Source organism: Rhipicephalus microplus, chromosome 7, assembly GCF_043290135.1.
Source record: "Rhipicephalus microplus isolate Deutch F79 chromosome 7, USDA_Rmic, whole genome shotgun sequence".
NCBI classification, from domain to species: Eukaryota; Metazoa; Arthropoda; class Arachnida; order Ixodida; family Ixodidae; genus Rhipicephalus; species Rhipicephalus microplus.
Genome location: NC_134706.1, coordinates 82,240,316 through 82,261,928, shown reverse-complemented (window position 1 = coordinate 82,261,928; position 21,613 = coordinate 82,240,316). Strand labels below are relative to the sequence as shown.

At 49.6% G+C, this 21,613-nt stretch overlaps 1 protein-coding gene across 1 annotated transcript in view; it reads right to left on the bottom strand.

The window, feature by feature from the left end:
* The window catches only part of LOC119179801 (uncharacterized), a 70,296-nt gene extending 50,201 nt beyond the window's left edge, over window positions 1-20,095 (bottom strand). The window contains exon 1 of the mRNA XM_075868212.1: window positions 20,009-20,095. Within this exon, the coding sequence (XP_075724327.1) occupies window positions 20,009-20,066 (58 nt within the window). The 5' untranslated portion in view covers window positions 20,067-20,095. The remainder of the gene's footprint in view (window positions 1-20,008) is intronic.
* Between the last annotated feature and the right edge of the window lie 1,518 nt (window positions 20,096-21,613).

Genomic DNA, 21,613 nt, shown 5'->3' with positions numbered 1-21,613 from the left:
TATTAGTTTTCTTAACGGCCAGTCTACAAGCGTTCCCAAGATATTTGCAAGGAGCCTGCCATCATTCTGCTTGCGCAGTGGTGTCCTATACAAGAAGAACTTTGCCCCCAGCGGAAATGCCCACTTACTTGTCATCCCGACATCCGTTCGCGATGAGATCCTGAGCGCTTGCCACGATGAGCCAACCTCCGGCCACCTCGAATACACGCGCACATTGGCCGGAATCCAACACAAGTACTACTGGCCGAAGCTTCCAGGCACTGTAAAGCATTACATTCGCACGTGCCTCGATTGACAACGATGAAAATCGCCACCTTTAAAACCAGCCGGATCGTTGCAACCAGTTCAAGTTCCCACCATGCTTTTTGCACAAATTGCAATGGATCTCCTTGGACCATTTCCGACTTCGCATACTGGAAACAAGTGGGTAATTGTCGCTACGGACTATCTTACTCGCTACGCAGAAACAAAGGCTTTATCAAGTGGAACCGCAGTAGAAGCAGCACAATTTTTCATTGAAAATATCGTTCTGAGGCTTGGTGCTCCTAGAATTATAATAAAAGACAGAGGTACCGCTTTCACGGCTATGCTCCTCAAGTCAGTGCTTGAGTTGAGTGGAACAGCGCATTGAAAAACTACCTCCTACAGCCCACAAACCAACGGCTTAACAGAACGCCTCAACAAGACAATTGCTGATATGCTCAGTACGTACATCGACGTGGATCATAAAAATTGGGACGACGTTCCACCATACGTGACGTTTGCCTATAATACGGCGCAGCAGGAAACTACACGGAGCACGCCATTTAGTCTTCTTTATGGCCGTGAAGTGACGACAATGCTTGATGCCGTGCTGCTGCACGACTGCGACGATACAGACATAGATGTTCAAGCCTTTACTCAACGAGCTGAAGAGGCACGGCAGCTAGCACGTGTGCGAATCGCCTGACAGCAGAGTTACGACGCACAACGTTATAACCTGCGACACCAATACGTCACTTATCAACCAGGCGAGAAAGTGTGGCTCTGGAGCCCTATTCATCGACGCGGCCTTTCTGAAAAGTTACTGAAGAAGTACTTTGGTTCCTACAATGTTGTACGGCACCTAAGTGACGTGAATTATGAGGTCATCCCTGACAGTTCCTCGTGAGCTCAAAAATCTGAAATCGTACACGTTGTTCGGATGAAGCCACATTGCAGTGAGCCAGTTGCGTAATACGTCAACTACATACACCGCGTATTCTGTAGCCGAGCATCGGGTCGATGCTCTTCCTGGAGGGAGGCAAATGCCGCATTCAACCTGCAGAGGAGAGCTCGCACAGCCAGAGAGGAAGACGAAGCTCTAGCCCGGTCCTCTTTACGAGCGCCTTACATTTTAATTAAAGTGAGCTTTTCTATATCGGACTCCTGCTGTGTCTGCGTCGTGACAATATGTACAACCTGTCGACCTTATCGATGATATTATTCTTCCTGACGAAACCCCATGTCACTTTGCCGCAATCACTCATGCGTCTAAGCCATCAAGCTCGCCAGCCTTCGACAATGCTATTGACGCAGACTTTCCCCCCTCGCATCGCAGCGAACTTGTTGCTCTCCTTAACAAGTTTCGCTCTTCTTTCGACCTTCAGAAACCTGCTTTGGGCCGCACCACGACTGTCACTCATACTATTGACACCGGCTCACATTCGCCTCTGCGACAGCGTCGTTACCGCGTTTCTGCCGAAAAGCGCCGCGTCATTACGGAGCAAGTAGATGGCATGCTTAAACGTGGAGTCATACAGCATTCTCGAAGCGCTTGGTCGTTACCCGTGGTTCTGGTACAGAAAAAAGATGGCAACGTTCGATTTTGCGTGGACTATCGCAGCTTAAACAAGATTACAAAGAAAGACGTCTACCCACTACCACGAATAGACGGTGCTCTTGACTGTTTACAAGGCGCCGAGTTCTTTACATCCTTGGATCTGCGTTCTGTGTATTGGCAGGTGCTAATGGCTGAGTGTTATCGCCCTAAAACAGCCTTTGTAACGCCGGATGGCCTATATGAGTTCAAAGTTATGCCATTTGAGCTCTCCAACGCGCCTGCGACATTTGAGCGCATGATTACCATATTGCGTGCCCATAAGTGAAAAACTTGCTTGTGTTACCTAGATGACATCATAGTCTTTTCAGCTGATTTCCCGACACATCTTCGTCGTCTCCACGAGATTCTGACGTGTCTAACTTCTGCAGGCCTACAACTTAACACCAAGAAGTGCCACTTCGCAGCCCGAAAACTAACCATTTTGGGACACGTCATCACAAGAGACGGTGTTCTTCTGGATCCCGATAAGCTTCGAGCTGTCGCTGACTTCCCTATGCCCGCATCACCGAAAGCCCTAAAAAGTTTCGTTGGTCTTTGCTCTTACTTTCGTCACTTCGTGCGCAACTTCGAGTCTATCATCGCACCTCTGGCTAGTCTGCTTTCCAAAAGCAAAGGTATATCTGCATGGTCACCTGCACGTGACGACGCATTTCGCCAGCTGCGCCGCCTCTGACCTCACCACCTATTCTTCGCCACTACGACCCCACTGCTGCCACAGAAATTCACACTGATGCAAGTGGCATTAGTCTTGGCGCAGTTTTGTCACAACGGAAAGGCACCCAAACCGAATACGTAGTCGCTTATGCAAGTCGCGCTCTCAAGAAGGCTGAATTGTATTACTCCGTGACAGAGAAGGAGTGTTTGGACATAATCTTGGCGCTTACGAAGTTTTGCCCGTAGCTTTACGGCCGTCCTTTCGACGTGGTCACAGACCAACAAGCTCTATGTGGGCTGTCCACCTTGAAAGACCCGTCCGGACGTCTGGGGCGTTGGGAACTTTGATTGCAGGAATACGACATCCGTGTAGTATATCGTTCCGGTCGCAAGCATGCGGACACCGATGCACTTTCCCGATCAGAAGCCACATCTGGTGTTAATGGGCCATTAACACCAGATGTGGCTTCTCTGTCACCCCTTTTTACCACCTTGTCACCACTTGACACCACTGACATGCTTTCGAAGCAGCGTAAAGACCCATACCTCTCACTGGATTCCGTGCCGACCGGTTGTGCGCCCGTGTGCTCCGCGCGCTCGCGACCTTCGGCGTCTTCGTAGCTCTGGCCGACTGGGCTGGCCCTACGTCACCTCCTGTCGCCGACGGTCTTCGACGACAGTGCAGTTCTGACCTACTGGACCTGCTCTACGCCATCTACAGACGCCGACAACATCTCTCGCAAGTGTACCCCGTCCTCGGACTCCAGTGACCATGCTTCCATCTTTCCTGTCTCTCCTATCCCCTCAGTTTGTTGTTGCTCCTTCTTCCTCTTTTCTATACCTTTACTTCTACCCTTTTTATCCCTCCTCACCCCCATCCCTTGTGAGCTCTGTGGCGGTGTCGCTCCTGAAGAAGACAATAACGGGGCTCACTTTTCTCTTCCTTTCTCTATCTTAAGAAGCACTCGCAAAGACCCATACCTTGCCTTGTTAGTCGACTACCTTACCGATCCATCTGCTGTCCCTTCCACGAGAGCGCTACGCCGGCAAGCAGCCCACTTTTCCTTACGAGACAACATTCTGTACCGCCGCAACTACATGCCTGGTGGTCGGAAGTGGCTCCTTGCTGTCCCAACTCATATGCGCTCTGACATCTGCATGAATTTCCATGCAGGTCCCCAAAGTGCTCACGCAGGTGTACTGAAAACCTACGAAAGGCTGCGCCAACAATATTACTGGCGAGGAATGTATCGCTTTGTGCAGAAATACGTTCAGTCTTGCGCCACCTGCCAACAGAACAAGACACCTCCGCGGCACCTAACTGGCATGTTACAGCCGCTCCCGTGCCCGGCTCGCCCATTCGACCGCGTGGGTATAGACCTCTATGGCCCCCTCCCATATAGTATCTCTGGAAACCGGTGGATTATTGTCGGAGTCGATCATTTGACACGCTACGCTGAGACTGCAGCTCTACCGGCAGCGACCGCCCACGAAGTTGCACTCTTCATTCTCCGCAGCTTCATTCTACGCCATGGTGCTCCACGGGAATTACTCAGTGATATGGTCGAGTGTTCCTGTCGGAGGTCATCCAAGCTATCCTCGCTGAATGCAACATCATCCACCGGAAATCTACTGCATACCATACACAGACAAATGGTCTCACTGAGCGGTTCCACCGCACACTTGGTGACATGTTGAGGATGTACACCTCCTCCGACCACACTAACTGGGACGCTGTATTGCCTTTTATTACCTTCACTTATAACACCGCGACGCAAGCGACTACCGGTTTTTCCCCGTTCTTTCTATTGTACGGCCGCGAATCTTACCAACCACTCGACACTATACTCCCGTACCGCCCTGATGCATCTGAGTGCTCCCCGCTTTCGGAAATCGCCTGATACGCTGAAGACTGCCGTCAGTTGGCTCCGTCTCTGACAAGTGAGGCTCAAGGTCTACAAAATACTCGACACGACGTCGCTCACCACATAGCTCCTACGTTTCGTGCTGGCTCCCTTGTGTGGCTTTGGGTGCCCCCACACGTTCCTGGCCTGCCTTCGAAACTTTTGGCCCGGTACCATGGTCCGTACCGTGTCATTGACTTGACCTCCCCGGTGAACTACATCATCGAGCCACTAACACAATCACCAGACTTGCGACGTCGAGGACGCGAGACCGTACACGTCGACCGTCTCAAGCCCTACTACGACCCCCTCATTGTGCCTACTCCCTGAGTCGCCAGGATGGCTACCCTTCACCACGGGGGTATTGTAGGGGAGCATACTCACCAACGCGTATGCGCCTTCGGAAGATAACGAAAAGCCCCGTGCTCTGCTTGCGCGAGAGCTTGTGCCGCCTGTGCCAGACTTGCCGTACACCCATTTTCCGTCGCGACCTCGTTGCGACTTCTCTGCTCGAATAAACGTAATCACGACAGGTTCATATGTTGACAACTGTGGACAACTACGGGCTTTTTTTAAACTATTTGGGAAAGTGAATAAGGCCCAGAGCAACCTTGAGGAATGAAGAACATAAGGCACTACTGACCTGAAGCTTCCTTGACTTTCTTCTTGGTGCCCTTCTCTTCGTTGCCCACCATTGGGTTGAAAGAAAGTACAAGGCATTAAGTCACATGTATGTTTGTAATCCTCACGCAAGTGAGATGTATGGTAATCATAACTAGCATTTCCGTGTACTGATACAACCAATGAGCGAAGCTCCTTAGAAATTGGACGCAAACGACTTTGTACTTTTTTTCAGCAGACGCTTTTCAAGACCCGCGAGCTTGGAGAGAGTCGGCTGCGGTCAGTGGCGGGAACGCGTGTTCGCCGGTTTGAGGGGAGAAGGTAGAGAGGAAGAAGTAGGGAGACTAATCTGCCTCGGTTTTGCATGCGTCTGTATTTTTGCACTTTGCGCATCATGCGGGTGACATCACCGTTCCTGCGCTCATGAACAGTTAGATCGAGCCACTCATTTTTTTTCGGTGGGGGGAGGGGGTTGCTCAAAGTTGTACTGGAGAATCTTGACTTTTGTTTTCAGCAATCACTATCGTCTTAACAACCACATCACAGCATAAATACCGTTAATTTTGTCCCCCTAATCTGTCCTAATCGGTGATAGAGGTAGATGACTGGCACTGAAGGGAGCGGAATGGGAGTGCTGATACAACCTTTGGGAGGGAACGGATGTGATCACCCCTACCATCCACCTCTGGATCCGCCACGGGCCATTGACCGTGCTCTTTGAACCGGGCTCGTGCCAATGAACTGGTCATTAAACTGAAACAACGAACCAGTTCGAAGAGATGCATTATTCTTTTCGAGCTCAGCTGTCATTGATTTCACCGTAATAGAATAATTGTTTGAAGAGGAAACGGAGGCCTAAGTTTACTTTTGAAGTAAGTAAACTTGAAGTAAACGCCGAAGCTTGGACGTAAGTGGAACATCATGAAGCACAAGATATTTGTGGTTTTCAGCCACATTGGTTCAGTTAATGTTTTTTTTGTTTACAGTGGCTATAATACAGGTTTTTTTAGTGCCTCAATGTAAACATTCTGTTTTACCGACAGACTTCTAAGCCTTACTTCCATCTAAGACGTCACGGCAAGCTGGTGCGAGCACTTCAAGGTGAAGTAAACCAGCAAATTGGGCTAGTTGGCACATATTCATGGAGATCAGTGCATAAAAAAAGAACAAACACAAAAAAGTGCATGACACGAATGCTGTGGTGCACTTTCTTGTGTTTTTTGTTTCTTTTTTCTGTGTGCTGGCCATGGTTAGCACTTCAAGGTGGAGTCGTCACGTGTGTTTTAAATTCGAAACATTTCTTAGCGAGCTTCGGCGACTTGGAGCGTATCCATCTATCTAGTCGCTTACGTTTGGGTGCTCTTGTGGTCACCCTTGTAACTTGGCGTGAACCAAAGTTAGTATGGGAGGATAAAATGGTTTAACGAATATGACGCGCTGGTCAAGACATGAATAATGTCACAATCCCGCTGCGTAAGTCCTCAGACACTACCCGCCAGAAAGTGGCACATATCCACTGGCGGGTATTTGCGGCTGGTACGCGGGTATGTGCCACAGTTGATTGACACTTAGTATCTACCCAGTAATGACACACATGGGCAATTTTTACGTACGAGCGTTCATAGCCGACATAGGTAGCGTCAACCCGACGAATGCAAAGAATAAATTCCAGGGTCCCAACTGGAATCGAACCAAAGTATTCTGCGTGCCAATGAGGCATTTTACCACAGAGTTACGCCAGGACTCGGAACTACCTTTCAAATAGACGCGAATCTCTTCCTGAAGCGTCAAAAGTGTTCGCAGTGCTGCCTACCCAATTTTATAAACATTACATATGTGCTTCTTTGATAGAGCCGTCACGTCGGGTTAAAGTCATGCGCTGAAGTTAATTTACGTAGAAGTGTCCAGGGCCAGTATCGTCGCGAGCATCAGCGCTTCCTATCAGCTTCTGGCGTTGCTAGTACGCATGTTCTATTTGACGTCATTGCGCAAGTGCAAACAACTGGTTATATGAACATCTGCAACTCTTCTAAATATTTCTGTGCGTGCAACATTTGTACAGTGTCAATTTTTATGACAGAGAACATGGCGACGCGTGGCCTGCATGCTCCGGCGGCTGCTGGCAGCGCGTTCAAGCGGAAGCGATAGCAACCACAGTCTCTTTTTGCGTCTCGTGGCGAGCAAAACAACCATTCGTTGCCGATATAGAACGGCAACATTGCGACCCCCTGCCTCTTAAGGTGATTACGGGAGAGCCCGTAATTGCCTTGAAGGGGGAGGGGTCACAATCTTGCTGCTGGTACCATATCAGCGACAAATTGTTTTGCTCGCCGCGAGATGACGCTAAAAGAGACTGCGGTTGCTCTCGTTTCCGCTTGAACGCGCTGCCAGCAGCCGCCGGAGCGCGCAGGCCACGTGTTCTCGTGTTCCCTTTCATAAAAATTGACACTGTACATATAATTAGCGTCGTTTTATGACACGTCGCTCAATTAAAAAGATGCAACATGGTCACCTTACCTCCGCATGCTTCGCATAATGTCGATTCCCAAGTACGTGGGATCTGCCCTTTTTTTCTTGTTTTCATGCTTACCGAGCGCCTTTTCATTATACGAGTTGTAGTGGAGCATACGCACCAACGCGTATGCGCCTTCGGAAGACAACGAAAAGCCCGTGCTCTGATTGCGCGAGAACCTGTGCCGCCTTTGCCAGACTTGCTGTTCGCCCATTTTCCGTCGCGACCTCGTTGCGACTCCTCTGTTCTAATAAACATCATCGCATTTGGTGGAGGTGCCGGGGATCCCTAAGCAGACCTGGAGCTCCGCTCTCGCAAGTTGGCCGAAAGACTACCGTACAACATGGCTGACGCAGTCGCCAACCAGCCCATCCCAGCACAGCCAGCACCATCGGCTGCCCCGTCGACCTGCCCCGGTGCTACCCGTCAGCGGGACCCACCAATCTTCAGCGGCAGTGGTGAGCAAGTCGTTGAAGACTGGCTCTCCTTGTACGAACGCGTGAGTGCCAGCAACAAATGGGACAACGACTCTAAGCTTGCCTATGTCATCTTTTACTTGGCTGACGTCGCCAAGCTATGGTTCACCAACCGCGAAACCGCCATCGCCAGCTGGTCCACCTTCAAGACCCTCGTGACCGAAGCGTTCGGCCGACCAGAGGTCCGCAAGCTCCGCGCTGACCAGCGTCTGCGCCACCGAGCCCAGCAACCTGGTGAGACCTTTACTAGCTATATTGAGGATGTGCTCGACCTCTGCAGGCGTGTTAACTCATCCATGCCTGAAGAAGAGAAAATTCGACATATTCTCAAAGGCATCGAGGATGGCGCATTCCAGATGTTGCTGGCGAAGAGCCCGACCACGGTGGCAGTCCTCGTAAGCCTGTGCCAGAGCTTCGATGAATTGCGTCGTCAGCGTTCCATCGCCCGACAGAGTGTCCCATCACCAGATTCGATCTCGGCCGTCGCACTCGCCAATGGCAACGTTCACCAAGGAACTCTGTCGAACCAGATTAAAGACTTCATCAGGGAGGAAGTCGCCCGACAGCTTTCCCTGCTGCCGCATAGTGACGCGCCCACGACAAGCCTCCCTTCGAATATGCAGCAGGCCATACGCACTGAAATTTGCAATGCACTCCCTACAGTGCCGGCCTCTTACCCGTGCACTTCGGTGCCATCTGATCTCTCAACTGCTGGCTACGCACCAACTGCGCCGCCTTCACCTCTCAGCTACGCAGCTGTGGTCGCGCGGCCCCCACCGCATCCAGTCGCCTTATCGGCTCCACCTCCTCCGGCCTCGCCTCCAGTCTACAGGCCCCCACCTCGCTTTTTCCGTCCATCTAATGAGTGGCGCACCCGAGACAATCGTCCCATCTGTTTCACGTGTGGCATCGCTGGCCACATTGCACGCTTCTGCCGCCGCCGTCCAACGCCTGCGCACGCAAACTTCGGAACTCCTACCTACACACCGCAGCAGACCACCACGTCTGCATATGAACAGAGGCACTCCGACTCGGATCGCCACCCATCGACTGCTCGTTTCCCATCACCTCGTCACCGATCGCCATCCCTTATGCGTCGTCGACCACCTCTTGAGGAGGGAAACTAATCAGTGCAGTTCCGGGGGCAAGAACTGCAACTTGTGCGCAATTCCCAAGGCCTCCATTTTCGCCGCAAAATGTTGTTGACGTCGATGTAGAGGGAGTCGCCACATTAGCGTTAATTGATACCGGGGCCGCCGTTTCTGTGATGAACGCAAACTTTTGTAGGAAACTGAAGAAAGTGACCACATCTCTCAGTGGCTTGGTGCTGTCCACGGCTAGCGCGCAACGCATTCATCCCTCGGCTGTGTGTACGGCGCGCGTCGTCATTCGAGACGTTTTGTACGTCGTACAGTTTTTTGTTCTACCATCTTGCTCTCATGACCTTATCCTGGGTTGGGATTTCTTATCACGTCATGAAGCTATCATCGATTGTTCCCGTGCCGAAGTGTCCCTTGTGCCAACATGTGAATTTCCACCACCCGACCGCTCTCCTCTGCTCTGCAAAGTCATCGCTGATGACGACATCACCTTGCCTCCTGAAGCTTCGGTCCCTATTAGCCTTTCATGTCTGGCGCAACCTGACGGCACGGTGGTGTTTACGCCATCTCCGGTTTTTACTGAACGCAAGGGCATCGTTCTCCCATTTGCTGTTCTTACAATTGCGTCTGGTTTAACCGTAATGCTGGTCAACAACCACTGCAACTACCCCATTGGCTTACTTCGTGGTGAAACGTTAGGATATGTGCAACCTGTCGACCATATCGATGATATTATTCTTCCCGACGAAACGCCATGTCACATTGCTGCAATCACTCATGCGTCTGAGCCATCAAGTTCGTCAGCCTTCGACAATGCTATTGACGCAGACCTTCCCCTCTCGCATCGCCGCCAACTTGTTGCTCTCCGTAATGAGTTTCGTTCTTTTTTCGACTTTCAAGAACCTGCTTTGGGCCGCACCACCACTATCGCTCATACTATTGACACCGGCTCACATTCGCCTCTGCGACAGCGTCCTTACCGCGTTTCCGCCGAAGAGCGCCACGTCATTACGGAGCAAGTAGATGACATGCTTAAACGTGGAGTCATACAGCCTTCTCAAAGCGCTTGGTCATCACCTGTGGTTCTGGTCAAGAAAAAAGATGGCACCGTACGATTTTGCGTCGACTATCGCCGCTTAAACAATATTACGAAAAAAGATGTCTACCCGCTACCACGAATAGACGATGCTCTTGACTGTTTACAAGGCGCCGAGTCTTTTACATCTTTGGATCTGCGTTGTGGGTATTGGCAGGTGCCAATGGCTGAATGTGATCGCCCTAAAACAGCCTTTGTAACGCCGGATGGCCTATATGAGTTCAAAGTCATGCCATTTGGGCTCTGCAACGCGCCTGCCACATTTGAGCGCATGATCGACACCATCTTGCGTGCCCACAAGTAGAAAACCTGCTTATGTTACCTGGACGACATCGTAGTCTTTTCATCTGATTTCCCGACACATCTTGCTCGCCTCCACGAGATTCTGACGTGTCTAACTTCTGCAGGCCTACAACTTAACTCCAAGAAGTGCCACTTCGTAGCACGAAAACTAACCATCTTGGGACATGTCATCACCAGAGACGGTGTTCTTCCGGATCCCGATAAGCTTCGAGCTGTCGCTGACTTTCCGTTGCCTACATCACTGAAAGCCCTACGAAGTTTCGTCGGTCTCTGCTCCTACTTTCGTCGCTTCTTGCGCAACTTCGCGTCCATCATCGCACCTCTCACGAGTCTGCTTTCCAACAGTAAAGGCATATCTGCATGGTCACCTGCATGTGACGACGCATTTCGCCAGCTGCGCCGCCTGCTGACCTCACCACCTATTCTTCGTCACTTCGACCCTGCTGCGGCCACAGAAATTCACACCGATGCAAGTGGCATCGGTCTTGGTGCAGTTTTGGCACAACGGAAAGGCACCCAAGCTGAATACGCAGTCGCCTATGCAAGTCGCGCTCTCAAGAAGGCTGAATTGAAATACTCCGTGACAGAGAAGGAGTGTTTGGCCATAATCTTGGCGTTGACGAAGTTTCGCCCGTACCTTTACGGCCGTCCTTTCGACGTGGTCACAGACCACCACGCTCTATGTTGGCTGTCCACCTTGAAAGACCCGTCCGGACGCCTGGGGCGTTGGGCACTTCGATTGCAAGAATACGACATCCGTGTCGTATATCGTTCCGGTCGCAAGCATGCGGATGCCGATGCACTTTCGCGATCGCCATTAACACCAGATGTGGCTTCTCTGTCTCCCCCTTTTACCACCTTGTCACCACTCGACACGACTGACATGCTTTCGGAGCAGCGTAAAGACCCACACCTTGCCTTGTTAGTCGACTACCTTACCGATCCGTCTGCTGCCCCTTCCACGAGAGCGCTACGCCGGCAAGCAGTCCACTTTTCCTTACGAGACAACATTCTGTACTGCCGTAACTACATGCCTGGTGGTCGGAAGTGACTCCTTGCTGTCCCAACTCATATGCGCTCTGACATCTGCATGAATTTCCATGCAGATCCCCAAAGTGCTCACGCAGGTGTCCTGAAAACCTACGAAAGGCTGCGCCAACGCTATTACTGGCGAGGAATGTATCGCTTTGTGCAGAAATACGTTCAGTCTTGCACCACTTGCCAACAGAACAAGACACCTCCGCGGCACCTTACTGGCATGTTACAGCCGCTCCCGTGCCCGGCTCGCCCATTCGACCGCGTGGGTATAGACCTCTATGGCCCCCTCCCATATAGTATCTCTGGAAACCGGTGGATTATTGTAGGAGTCGATCATCTGACACGCTACGCTGAGACTGGAGCTCTACCGGCAGCGACCGCCCACGAAGTTGCATTCTTCATTCTCCGCAGCTTCATTCTACGCCATGGTGCTCCGCGGGAATTACTCAGTGATAGGGGTCGAGTGTTCCTGTCGGAGGTCATCCAAGCTATCCTTGCTGAATGCAATATCATCCACCGGAAATCTACCGCATACCATCCACAGACAAATGGTCTTACTGAGCGGTTCAACCGCACACTTGGCGACATGCTGAGGATGTACACCTCCTCCGACCACACTAACTGGGACGCTGTATTGCCATTTGTTACCTTCGCTTATAACACCGCGACGCAAGCGACTACCGGTTTTTCCCCGTTCTTTCTATTGTACGGCCGCGAACCTTCCCACCCACTCGACACTATACTACCATATCGCCCTGATGCATCTGAGTGCTCCCCGCTTTCGGAAGTCGCCAGATACGCTGAAGACTGCCGTCAGTTGGCTCGGTCTCTGACAAGTGAGGCTCAAGGCCTACAAAAGACTCGACACGACGACGCTCACCGCATAGCTCCTACATTTCGTGCTGCCTCCCTTGTGTGGCTTTGGGTGCCCCCGCACGTTCCTGGCCTGTCTTCTAAACTTCTGGCCCGGTACCATGGTCCCTACCGTGTCATTGACGCGACCTCCCCGGTGAATTACGTCATCGAGCCATTAACACAATCACCAGATTTGCGCCGTCGAGGACGCGAGACCGTACACGTCGACCGTCTCAAGCCCTACTACGACCCCCTCATTGTGCCTACTCCCTCAGACGCCAGGATGGCTACCCTTCACCCAGGGGGTATTGTAGTGGAGCATACGCACCAACGCGTATGCGCCTTCGGAAGACAACGAAAAGCCCGTGCTCTGAATGCGCGAGAACCTGTGCCGCCTTTGCCAGACTTGCTGTTTGCCCATTTTCCGTCGCGACCTCGTTGCGACTCCTCTGTTCTAATAAACATCATCGCAGAGTGTTTATTTTGGTATTGCAAAACTGCAATTTACTTATACAAGAAAAATCACTTTTCTGTTTAGCGTCTCTTGAGCCCCTGGCCCCCGAATTTCTAGAAATGCATAAAAAGCCAGAGGTAAACACGAAAACGGAGGAGGAGCGTGACGGGACAGGCTGGCACTTACAAATGATCAAAGCATGTGCTTAAAACGAAAACTTATACCCGTCGGCAACCATCTTGCGCATGCGTGAAGCAGCCATGAGTCGTATAAAACACAATCTTTTTAGAGTTAATTTGTGATTTGTGGATTTTAACGTCCCAAAACCTTGATATGATTATGAGAGACGCCGTAGTGGAGGGCTCCAGAAATATCAAGGAGTTATCGTGATGTCTAAAAACGTCTTTTTTTAGCGAACTGGTGCACCTCTCCGTGAAGGACGTTCAAACCAATTCAGTCTACAATTTTCTAGTGTTGTACTTCAAAATGAACCATAAACAGGTGGGTTGTTGTATAAGTAAACGCAAAAAGCTCCCAAAAAACGTTGACGAACGGTGAAGCTTACAGACAAAGACAATGCACTTTTCCATTGAAGACTCCCTTGCTGCCACCCTAACTGCTACTGAGCTATGGCAAACATGCGGGACCCGCCGAAAGTACTTGCCGAGGCAATGACGTCAGCTTTTTTCAGCCTTTCTACTCCCGTGTCATGGTCCAAACAGGAGATGTTCTCTTTCTACGTTATACAACATAATTTCACGGAAGGCTGCACGGGTGCCGGCGCCATAGTCTCCTCTGGTCTGAGGTAAATAGGCATCACCTTTCCAGCACACATAGCTGAGGCAATGACACCAGCCCTTGTACTCCCGTGCTACAGCCCAGAAAAGAGGTGTTCTCTTTCTAAGTCATATAACATCATTCCACGGAAGGCTTCATGGTTGGCGGTGCCATAATCACCTCTCGTCTGAGGTAAATAGGCATGGTATTTCTAGTGCACACAGCCGAGGCAATGACGTCTTTGTACATTCATACCACAGTCAAAAAAGAAGGTGCTCCGAGACCCTTTCTGTTGAAAAATGTCTATAGACCATTTTGCAGGAGAGAAAAATGCCGCTGTGCAGGTCTGGGGCACAAGAGTACGAAGACCGCCGTCGGTGAATCGGCAATGCATTTTCAGAGTGGGTGATGCCTATACACCAACACGGAGAGGATTATGGTGGCGCCAAGGGAAACTTCGTGCGGAAAAGTCTATAGATGGCCTGCACTAACGTAAGTGATGTACACTACCATGTCTGAGAACCTGCATGAAGTGATGCGACATTTGCGATGTCCCATCATAGGTATCAAATCATCAAATGCAAATTCCTTCATTGTTCACGCACAGGGGCGTTCTCCCCACGTCGTTATCATATTGAAGAAAGTTGAACATACCCTTTTTTTTACTAAGCCACCAGGGGTGTTGCCGGGAAGTGCTTGGAGTGGGTCAAATTCTCCCCGAAAGTTATTAACTTTGCTAGCGAATATATTGTAACTGAAAGGGAACATGTCCTCGTAAAAACCATGAGGACATGTTCATGGCTTGGGAACGTTTTGTTGAAGAAGTGCAGAAGTGCTTTGGTGATTCGGACGCAAAGAAGAAACGCGTGGAGCAGACATTGTTTCAGAGGGCACAGCTTCCAGGAGAAACATGTACGACGTACATTGAAGAAATCTTGAAGCTGTGCAACATCGTCAATGCAAGGATGTCTGAAGAAGACAAGGTTGGACACGTTCTCAAGGGTATAGCCGAAGACGTGTACAATTTCTTAATTGGGAAAATCTGTTTGAACTCCGTGTCCGACGTGATTAAGCACTGTCGTACCTTTGAATCCCTCAAGATGCGACGAATTTCTCCGAAATTCGGCCGCCTTTCCAGCGTCCCCACTGTGGCTAGTGTTGAAACAGTGCCACCTAACGACATTCCTTTGACCATACGGCAGATCGTCAGAGAAGAGCTGCTTCGATGTCAGCAGACCTATCATCGTTCCAGCAATTTTCAGGATGCGTACGCAAGCGAACCTGAACGTGTGCGGACTCTTGTTTCTCTTCCACCATGACATCCATCGATCAACGCAGCAGACGCTTATAAATATAAAGGAACGCGGCAGGCTGGATTCCCAAGTCAACCACCTCCAAACTACGAACGAAGTTTTCGCCCGCCTGTTTACCCAACATCGACTGCCTACAGTGCCCCTGAAGGGCGGCACCACTATCCCATGCCTTCCGAGAGGAGTCCTTACTCTGAGCAGCCACGTGCTTCTCGACCAATTCCGGCGAGCTACAGCTGTGGCGTCCCGGGTCACATCGCACGTTTTTTGTGACCACCGCCCAAATCAGCGACAGTCTTGGTACATGTCTCACCAACCTTTCGACCATCCGCTCCCCACGTGACGAAAACCACGCGCACCTACCGGGTCACGCTACCCCTCACCGGCCTCTGATCGAAGTTTGTCGCCACCACCAGCTCCACATGCTCCCCGATCGCCGTCGCCACGGCGACGCGCACGGACATCGCCGCCGGAAAACTAGTCGGTGCGGCCAGTGAGGGTGAGGCTGCGAGATCACAGGCGCCATCTACAGATATACCCCCGTCAGCGTTTCTGTTGAAGAACAAAGTTCATGTAATTGTCGATGGAGTGGCTACTATGGCACCTGTGGGTACAGGCGCGACAGTCTCGGTGATGAGCGTAAATCTTAAGAACCTGCTAGGACCAAAAGTGATGTTTTGCCTGAACCGTGGGGTGACATTTTGTGCTGTAAGTGGTAACGTGTTGTGTCCGGTGGGATATTGTACTGTGGACGTCTTGCTTTATGGCAAGGTGTTTTGCACGAAGTTTGCGGTTATTCCGCGGTCTACACATGACGTTATCTTGGGTATCGACTTGTGTGAGTGTGGGGCAACTGTAGACTGCAGAAGTGGGCACCTTTCTATACAAGGTACTTTCCCAACGGCGCTCTTGGAAAATTCCTGTCCGGAGGAATTCATCTTTTCCGTCTCCGTGGACACAGTCGTTCCTACATTTTCTGCTGTGTGTGTTCCCGTGACATGTTCCAGTAACAACTGTGGCACATTTGACGCCACGCTCGAACCGATTCCCTTGGCATGTCTTAAAAAGAACATCCTCACTCCCCATTGTATAGTGCTAGTCGTTGATGGACGGGCAGGTGTGTGAACAATGAACAGTTCCATGGAGCCTGCAGTTTTACCAGGCGGCATCAAACTTGCAGTATTTAAACCCGAATCATCTACGACGCTGGTTACGCTTGTTGATGCTGCAAGCCAAAATGAACATCTAGGCTTAGAAGGTTCCGAGGATGCCCAATTGTTACAAATGGTCAGCAAATCACTTGACCAAAGTGAACATCACACACTGCTCGACGTTCTATATAAGCACTCAAATGTGTTCGATTTTTTCTAAAAACAGCCAAAGGCCCTTAATCCCAGCGTTTCGGATACGTCCTCAGATCCACACCAAATCGGCGCATTCCATTAGGCAGAAACCTTACCGAGTGGCACCATCGGAGCACGAGGTCATCGACGAGCAAGTCAAAGAAATTCTGGAAAATTTAATAATACAGGAATTGGCAAGTCCGCGGGCTGCTCCCATCATTCTAGTGAGGAAGAAGGATGGTACGTGGAGGTTTTGCGTTGACTACCGCCGACTGAATTCTCTTACCAAGACAGACGTCTATTCACTGCCGCGCATCGATGACGCTCTAGACTGCCTGCATTCCACGTCCTACTTTTCATCTGTTGAACTGAGGTCAGGTTACTGGCAAATTCCAATGCACGCAGCTGACAAAAAGAGACGGCACTCATTACGACCGACAGACTTTACGAGTTCAACGTTAAGCCATTCAGATTATACAATGCTCCTGCGACATTTGAAAGAATTATGGACTCTATATTGTGTGGTTTAAAGTGGCATGTATGCATGTGTTACCTTGACGATGTCGTAATTTTTGGACGTACGTTTGAGGAGCACAACACTCGCCTAGACCTCGTCCTCAACTGCATTGAAAAAGCTGGCCTTGTATTGAATTCAAAAAAGTGCCACTTTGGCGAGCGACAGACATTGTTGCTGGGACATCTCGTCGATAAAGATGGCATTATACCTGACCCACAAAAGACAGTGGCCGTTGAATCGTTCGAGCTTTCTAAATCTGTGAAACAACTGCGTAGCTTCATTAGGCTCTGCTCGTATTTCCGCCGGTTCGTACCCAGGTTTGCGGATGTCGTTCACTCTCTGACGAGCCTTCTACGCTAGAACAGCCCATTTCAGAGGACCTCCGAGTGTGATGCCGCTTTTCACCAGCTTAAGTGTTTGTTAACTTCACAGCCAATACTTCGGTACTTCAATCCTTCGTCGCCCACGGAAATTCACACAGACGCAAGTGGCATCGGTATCGGTACCGTTCTCGTTCAGCGTTCTGGCAAGAGGGAACACGTTGTGGCGTACGCAAGTTCTTCTTTAGGCAAGCCTGAACGCAAGTACACACTGACCGAACAGGAATGCCTAGCGGTAGTCCTTGCCGTGCAACGGTTTCGCTCATATATCTATGGTCGCCCGTTCAGTATCGTCACAGCTCACTATTCCCTGTTTTGGCTGGTCCACCTTCTTCACCCATCCGGCCACCTCGCACGATGGGCCATTTGTTTGCAAGAATATGTCTTCACCATTTCAAAAAAAGACTGGCCGTCTACACGCTAATGCGGATTGCCTCTCCAAGATGCCGCTACCGACGACAAATTGTGAAGGCGATAACTTTGACCACCTTATCGCTTCTCGGTCATCTGGCTTTCCCGATGCCGTGACTTTCGCCGCTGAGCAGCGTAATGCCCCAAGCTTGAAAGCTCTCTTTCTTGGAGCAAGAAAGTCATTAAGCGAAGGCTGATTCTGCGTCCGAAATGGTCTTCTTTACCAGAGAAACTTGTCCACGACAGGCGCCCGCTTTCTGCTGGTTGTTCCTGCGTCCCTCCAAACGTCTGTTCTGCGTCTCACGCATGATGACCTCACCTCTGGCATTCTACGAATCGCACGAACACTTAGTCGCATGAAAGAGCAGTTCTATTGGCCGAAAATCAGCAAGACGATTCAAAACTACGTAGCCAGCTGTACCCAGTGTCAGAGCCACAAGCGGCCCACCTCGGGTCCAGTTGGTCACCTGCAACCTGCAAAGCCTCCCGGTTCCCCTTTTGAAAAGATCGGCATTGATCTGATGGGATCATTTGCACGCTCCTCAAAAGGTAACCGGTGGATAATTGTATGCGCCGACTACCTGACGCGGTACTGCGAGACGGCTGCCTTATCCTCCGCCACGGCAGTCCAGGTTTCGGAGTTCCTGTTGCATTCAGTCATCCTCCGACACGGGCCGCCTCGCGTGATAATAAGTGACCGTGGACGACAATTTACCACTGATATTGTGGAATCATTACTTCGTTTGTGTGCCTCCAAGTTCCGACCCTCAACTGCGTATCATTCACTAACTAACGGCCTCACCGAGCGCACAAACCGAACGTTCATCAACATGTTGTCAATGTACGTCGCCTCCGACCACAAAAACTGGGATGAAGTATTACCATTCGTCACGTACGCCTTCAACACGGCGAAACACGAAACGACAGGCTACAGCCCTTTCTATCTGCTCTACGCTCGCTCACCTCGACATACGCTGGATTCTATCTTTCCTTTTGTCGTCCATGACGATTTCACAATTGCGGAAACTTTGTGTCGTGCGGAAGAGACACGTCGACTTGCCTGCTAAGTACACTGGCAGCGCAAGAGTCCTCCAAAACTCGCTACGACAGTCAACACCGGCATGTAACCTATGCCCCCGGTGATCTAGTGTGGGTGTGGACCCCGATACGCAGACGTGGCTTGAGCCAAAAGCTACTGGCTCACTACGCCGGTTTATTCGTGATAGTCCATCGTCTCCGTGAGGTCAACTATTAAATTGCATGTGTCACCACTAGCGGCCGTTGTTCATGCAAGACAGAGGTGACGCTTGTTGCCCGCCTGAAGCCATATACACGAAGGATACAAGAATGACTCACCCGGAGGACTTCGTCTGAAACAGTGGGAATGATACGAAGTGTCACTACCAGGAAAAACAAGAGAAGCGTGGGTAGAGAAGGATTTGATTGATATGTGGGGTTTAACGTCCCAAAACCACTATATGATTATGAGAGACGCCGTAGTGGAGGGCTCCGGAAATTTAGACCACCTGGGGTTCTTTAACGTGCACCCAAATCTGAGCACACGGGCCTACAACATTTCCGCCTCCATCGGAAATGCAGCCGCCGCAGCCGGGATACGAACCCGCGCCCTGCGGGTCAGCAGCCGAGTACCTTAGCCACTAGACCACCGCGGCGGGGCGGTAGAGAAGGAAGACGACGTTGCTTCTACTGCGATCCCCCTGACTGGGGAACGAGCCATGGCGGTGAAATGATCATCATCATCATACGGTGATCGTGGACTCAGGGTCCATTAAAAACCCCCCTTTCAGTTACATTACCTTACGTAACAATATATTACACGCACACACACAAACGCACGCACTAACATACACAAACTACGGTTGAACGCCCAACTCGCAGAAAAACAATTCTGACTACGCCTCTGAAAGCCGCCAACGTTAACTGCTAGTATGTTATAAAGCTGCGTGCATGACGTCATGCGCAAGAACAAAACGACGACACAGAGACAAGAAGGACATGAACTCTGTGTCATCGTTTTGTTCTCGCGCTATAATTATCGTCATGCCATGCCAACTAGCCCAAGCTACCGCACTTCTAAGTAACGCGCAAGTTATCTTTGTACACAGTATGATACCTTACTTCTTTTGTACACAACCACGCAGGCTCAGTAACATACCTGCCAACATGCTTCGCAGGTAATAAAATGCGCGCTAGACTCTTCAAAAGCTCATAGCAGCGTCTTAATTTTGAGCGTAGTACTAGTAATCTATTTTTATATCAATCTCTCTCCTGCGCGAGCTTCTACTACGCTAATGATTGAAATTGAATCTTCAAACTCGTAGTCGTCAAACCGAGTACAGATGGGTTCATTAAAATCGACTCGGTATGAAATTTACCGGACAAGACTGCAAGGCCCATGAGAAACAAGCAGAGCAACGTAGACCTCTTGCACATATTTCCTACATCCGCACCTGCGACTTCGTTGCCTCGCACTGAGGCAGTCAGTGTCTGGGGGATTGAAGTACTCCGACAAACGTGATAAAATAAAAACAACAACAAACAAAAACGACTATATAGATTTACTTTTACCCGGAAAAAGACACGCATTTTTCCTCGAAGTCGGCCCTTACTTGTACCCTGACAAAAATTCACTGTCAATATTTCTTTATCTTTCTTTCGATTGCATGTGTATAGTTCTTGCGAATAGCGACGTAAATTGTTTTCCTCGACCGTTTCACGCGTAACGGTTGCCACAGTGTGGCATATAAAGGAATCTCATATAGTACGGAATTCATTATCATACTGTGTACCTTTCAAAAAAACAAAGAGCCGTGGTTAAGTCGGTCCATAGATTAGAAGTGTTAGTTTTGCTTTGTATACACCTGTACGCACTATAGTGAACAGTACGGTAGTGATGAGAACGAAGGTAAAGGCAAATAGTTAGTTTAGACGCGACACGTTTTGCAGGCGCTGGTAGCACTTTTTGTTACTCCGTTTTTGACAGGCTGCAAAGGCGTGTGCCAAGTAGCAGTAAAACCGAAGAGAATCTAGAAGGCCATCTGGTGGCTTTTGCAAGATCTGTTTTGTCTTTTTTTTTTTCATTTCTGTCAGTATAGCTGCATCTGGCGCAGCTGTCTCTACGTTCGATACCGCCGTTTCTGTCATACCGTTTCTTTTTACGGCTCCTCTCTTACATGTCTTTGCAACAACGACACCATTCAGGCGTGTCGCTAATGAAGGCCATGCGTCAATAAAACCACTCTTCAACGGATAACATCGTCATTTGTGTTCTTTTTTTTGAAGGTTGGGGCACGTTTTGTATGCCCTGTATAAGTGCCAGAGGTTCTCGTGTGCTACCATTTTTTAGTAATGTTAACATTACTTCTACTACTACTACTACTACTACCACTACTGATAGGTGTTATATTATTATTATTATTATTGTTATTATTATTATTATTATTATTATTATTATTATTATTATTATTATTATTATTATTATTATTATTATTATTATTATTATTATTATTATTATTATTATTATTATTATTATTATTATTATTATTATTATTATTATTATTTAAGAGTTAGCGTGCAAAGAACCTGGACCTTCTCGAGACGGCCCGCCATTAGAGATGAGACGAAAATGTCGTGCTCCCGTATATTCCCTTTGGGCTTATTATCACTCCGTATCTCTAGTGCAACCTTCGAATCTGCAAGCACTGCATTCGCTTCCTTATCTTTCGCTAATTAGTCTGTTTCACCGAGTGCGTTCCTCACTCAAACTAACAAGCAAGGTACATTAAATTTTGTACTGTGCGTCTCACTTCAAGAATTTGGGCCGGATTAATTGCGAGCATAAAGGCACAAGTTATGCGACTGAATAGTATGTGCATTGTTGCACCGCTTTTCTTTCCAACAGACCCGCCCTTTACAATGTTGCTTTCTAGTAGAGAGTGTTTCGCCCCACTTGCCTGAATAAAGTTGACGCGCCGTGCCTC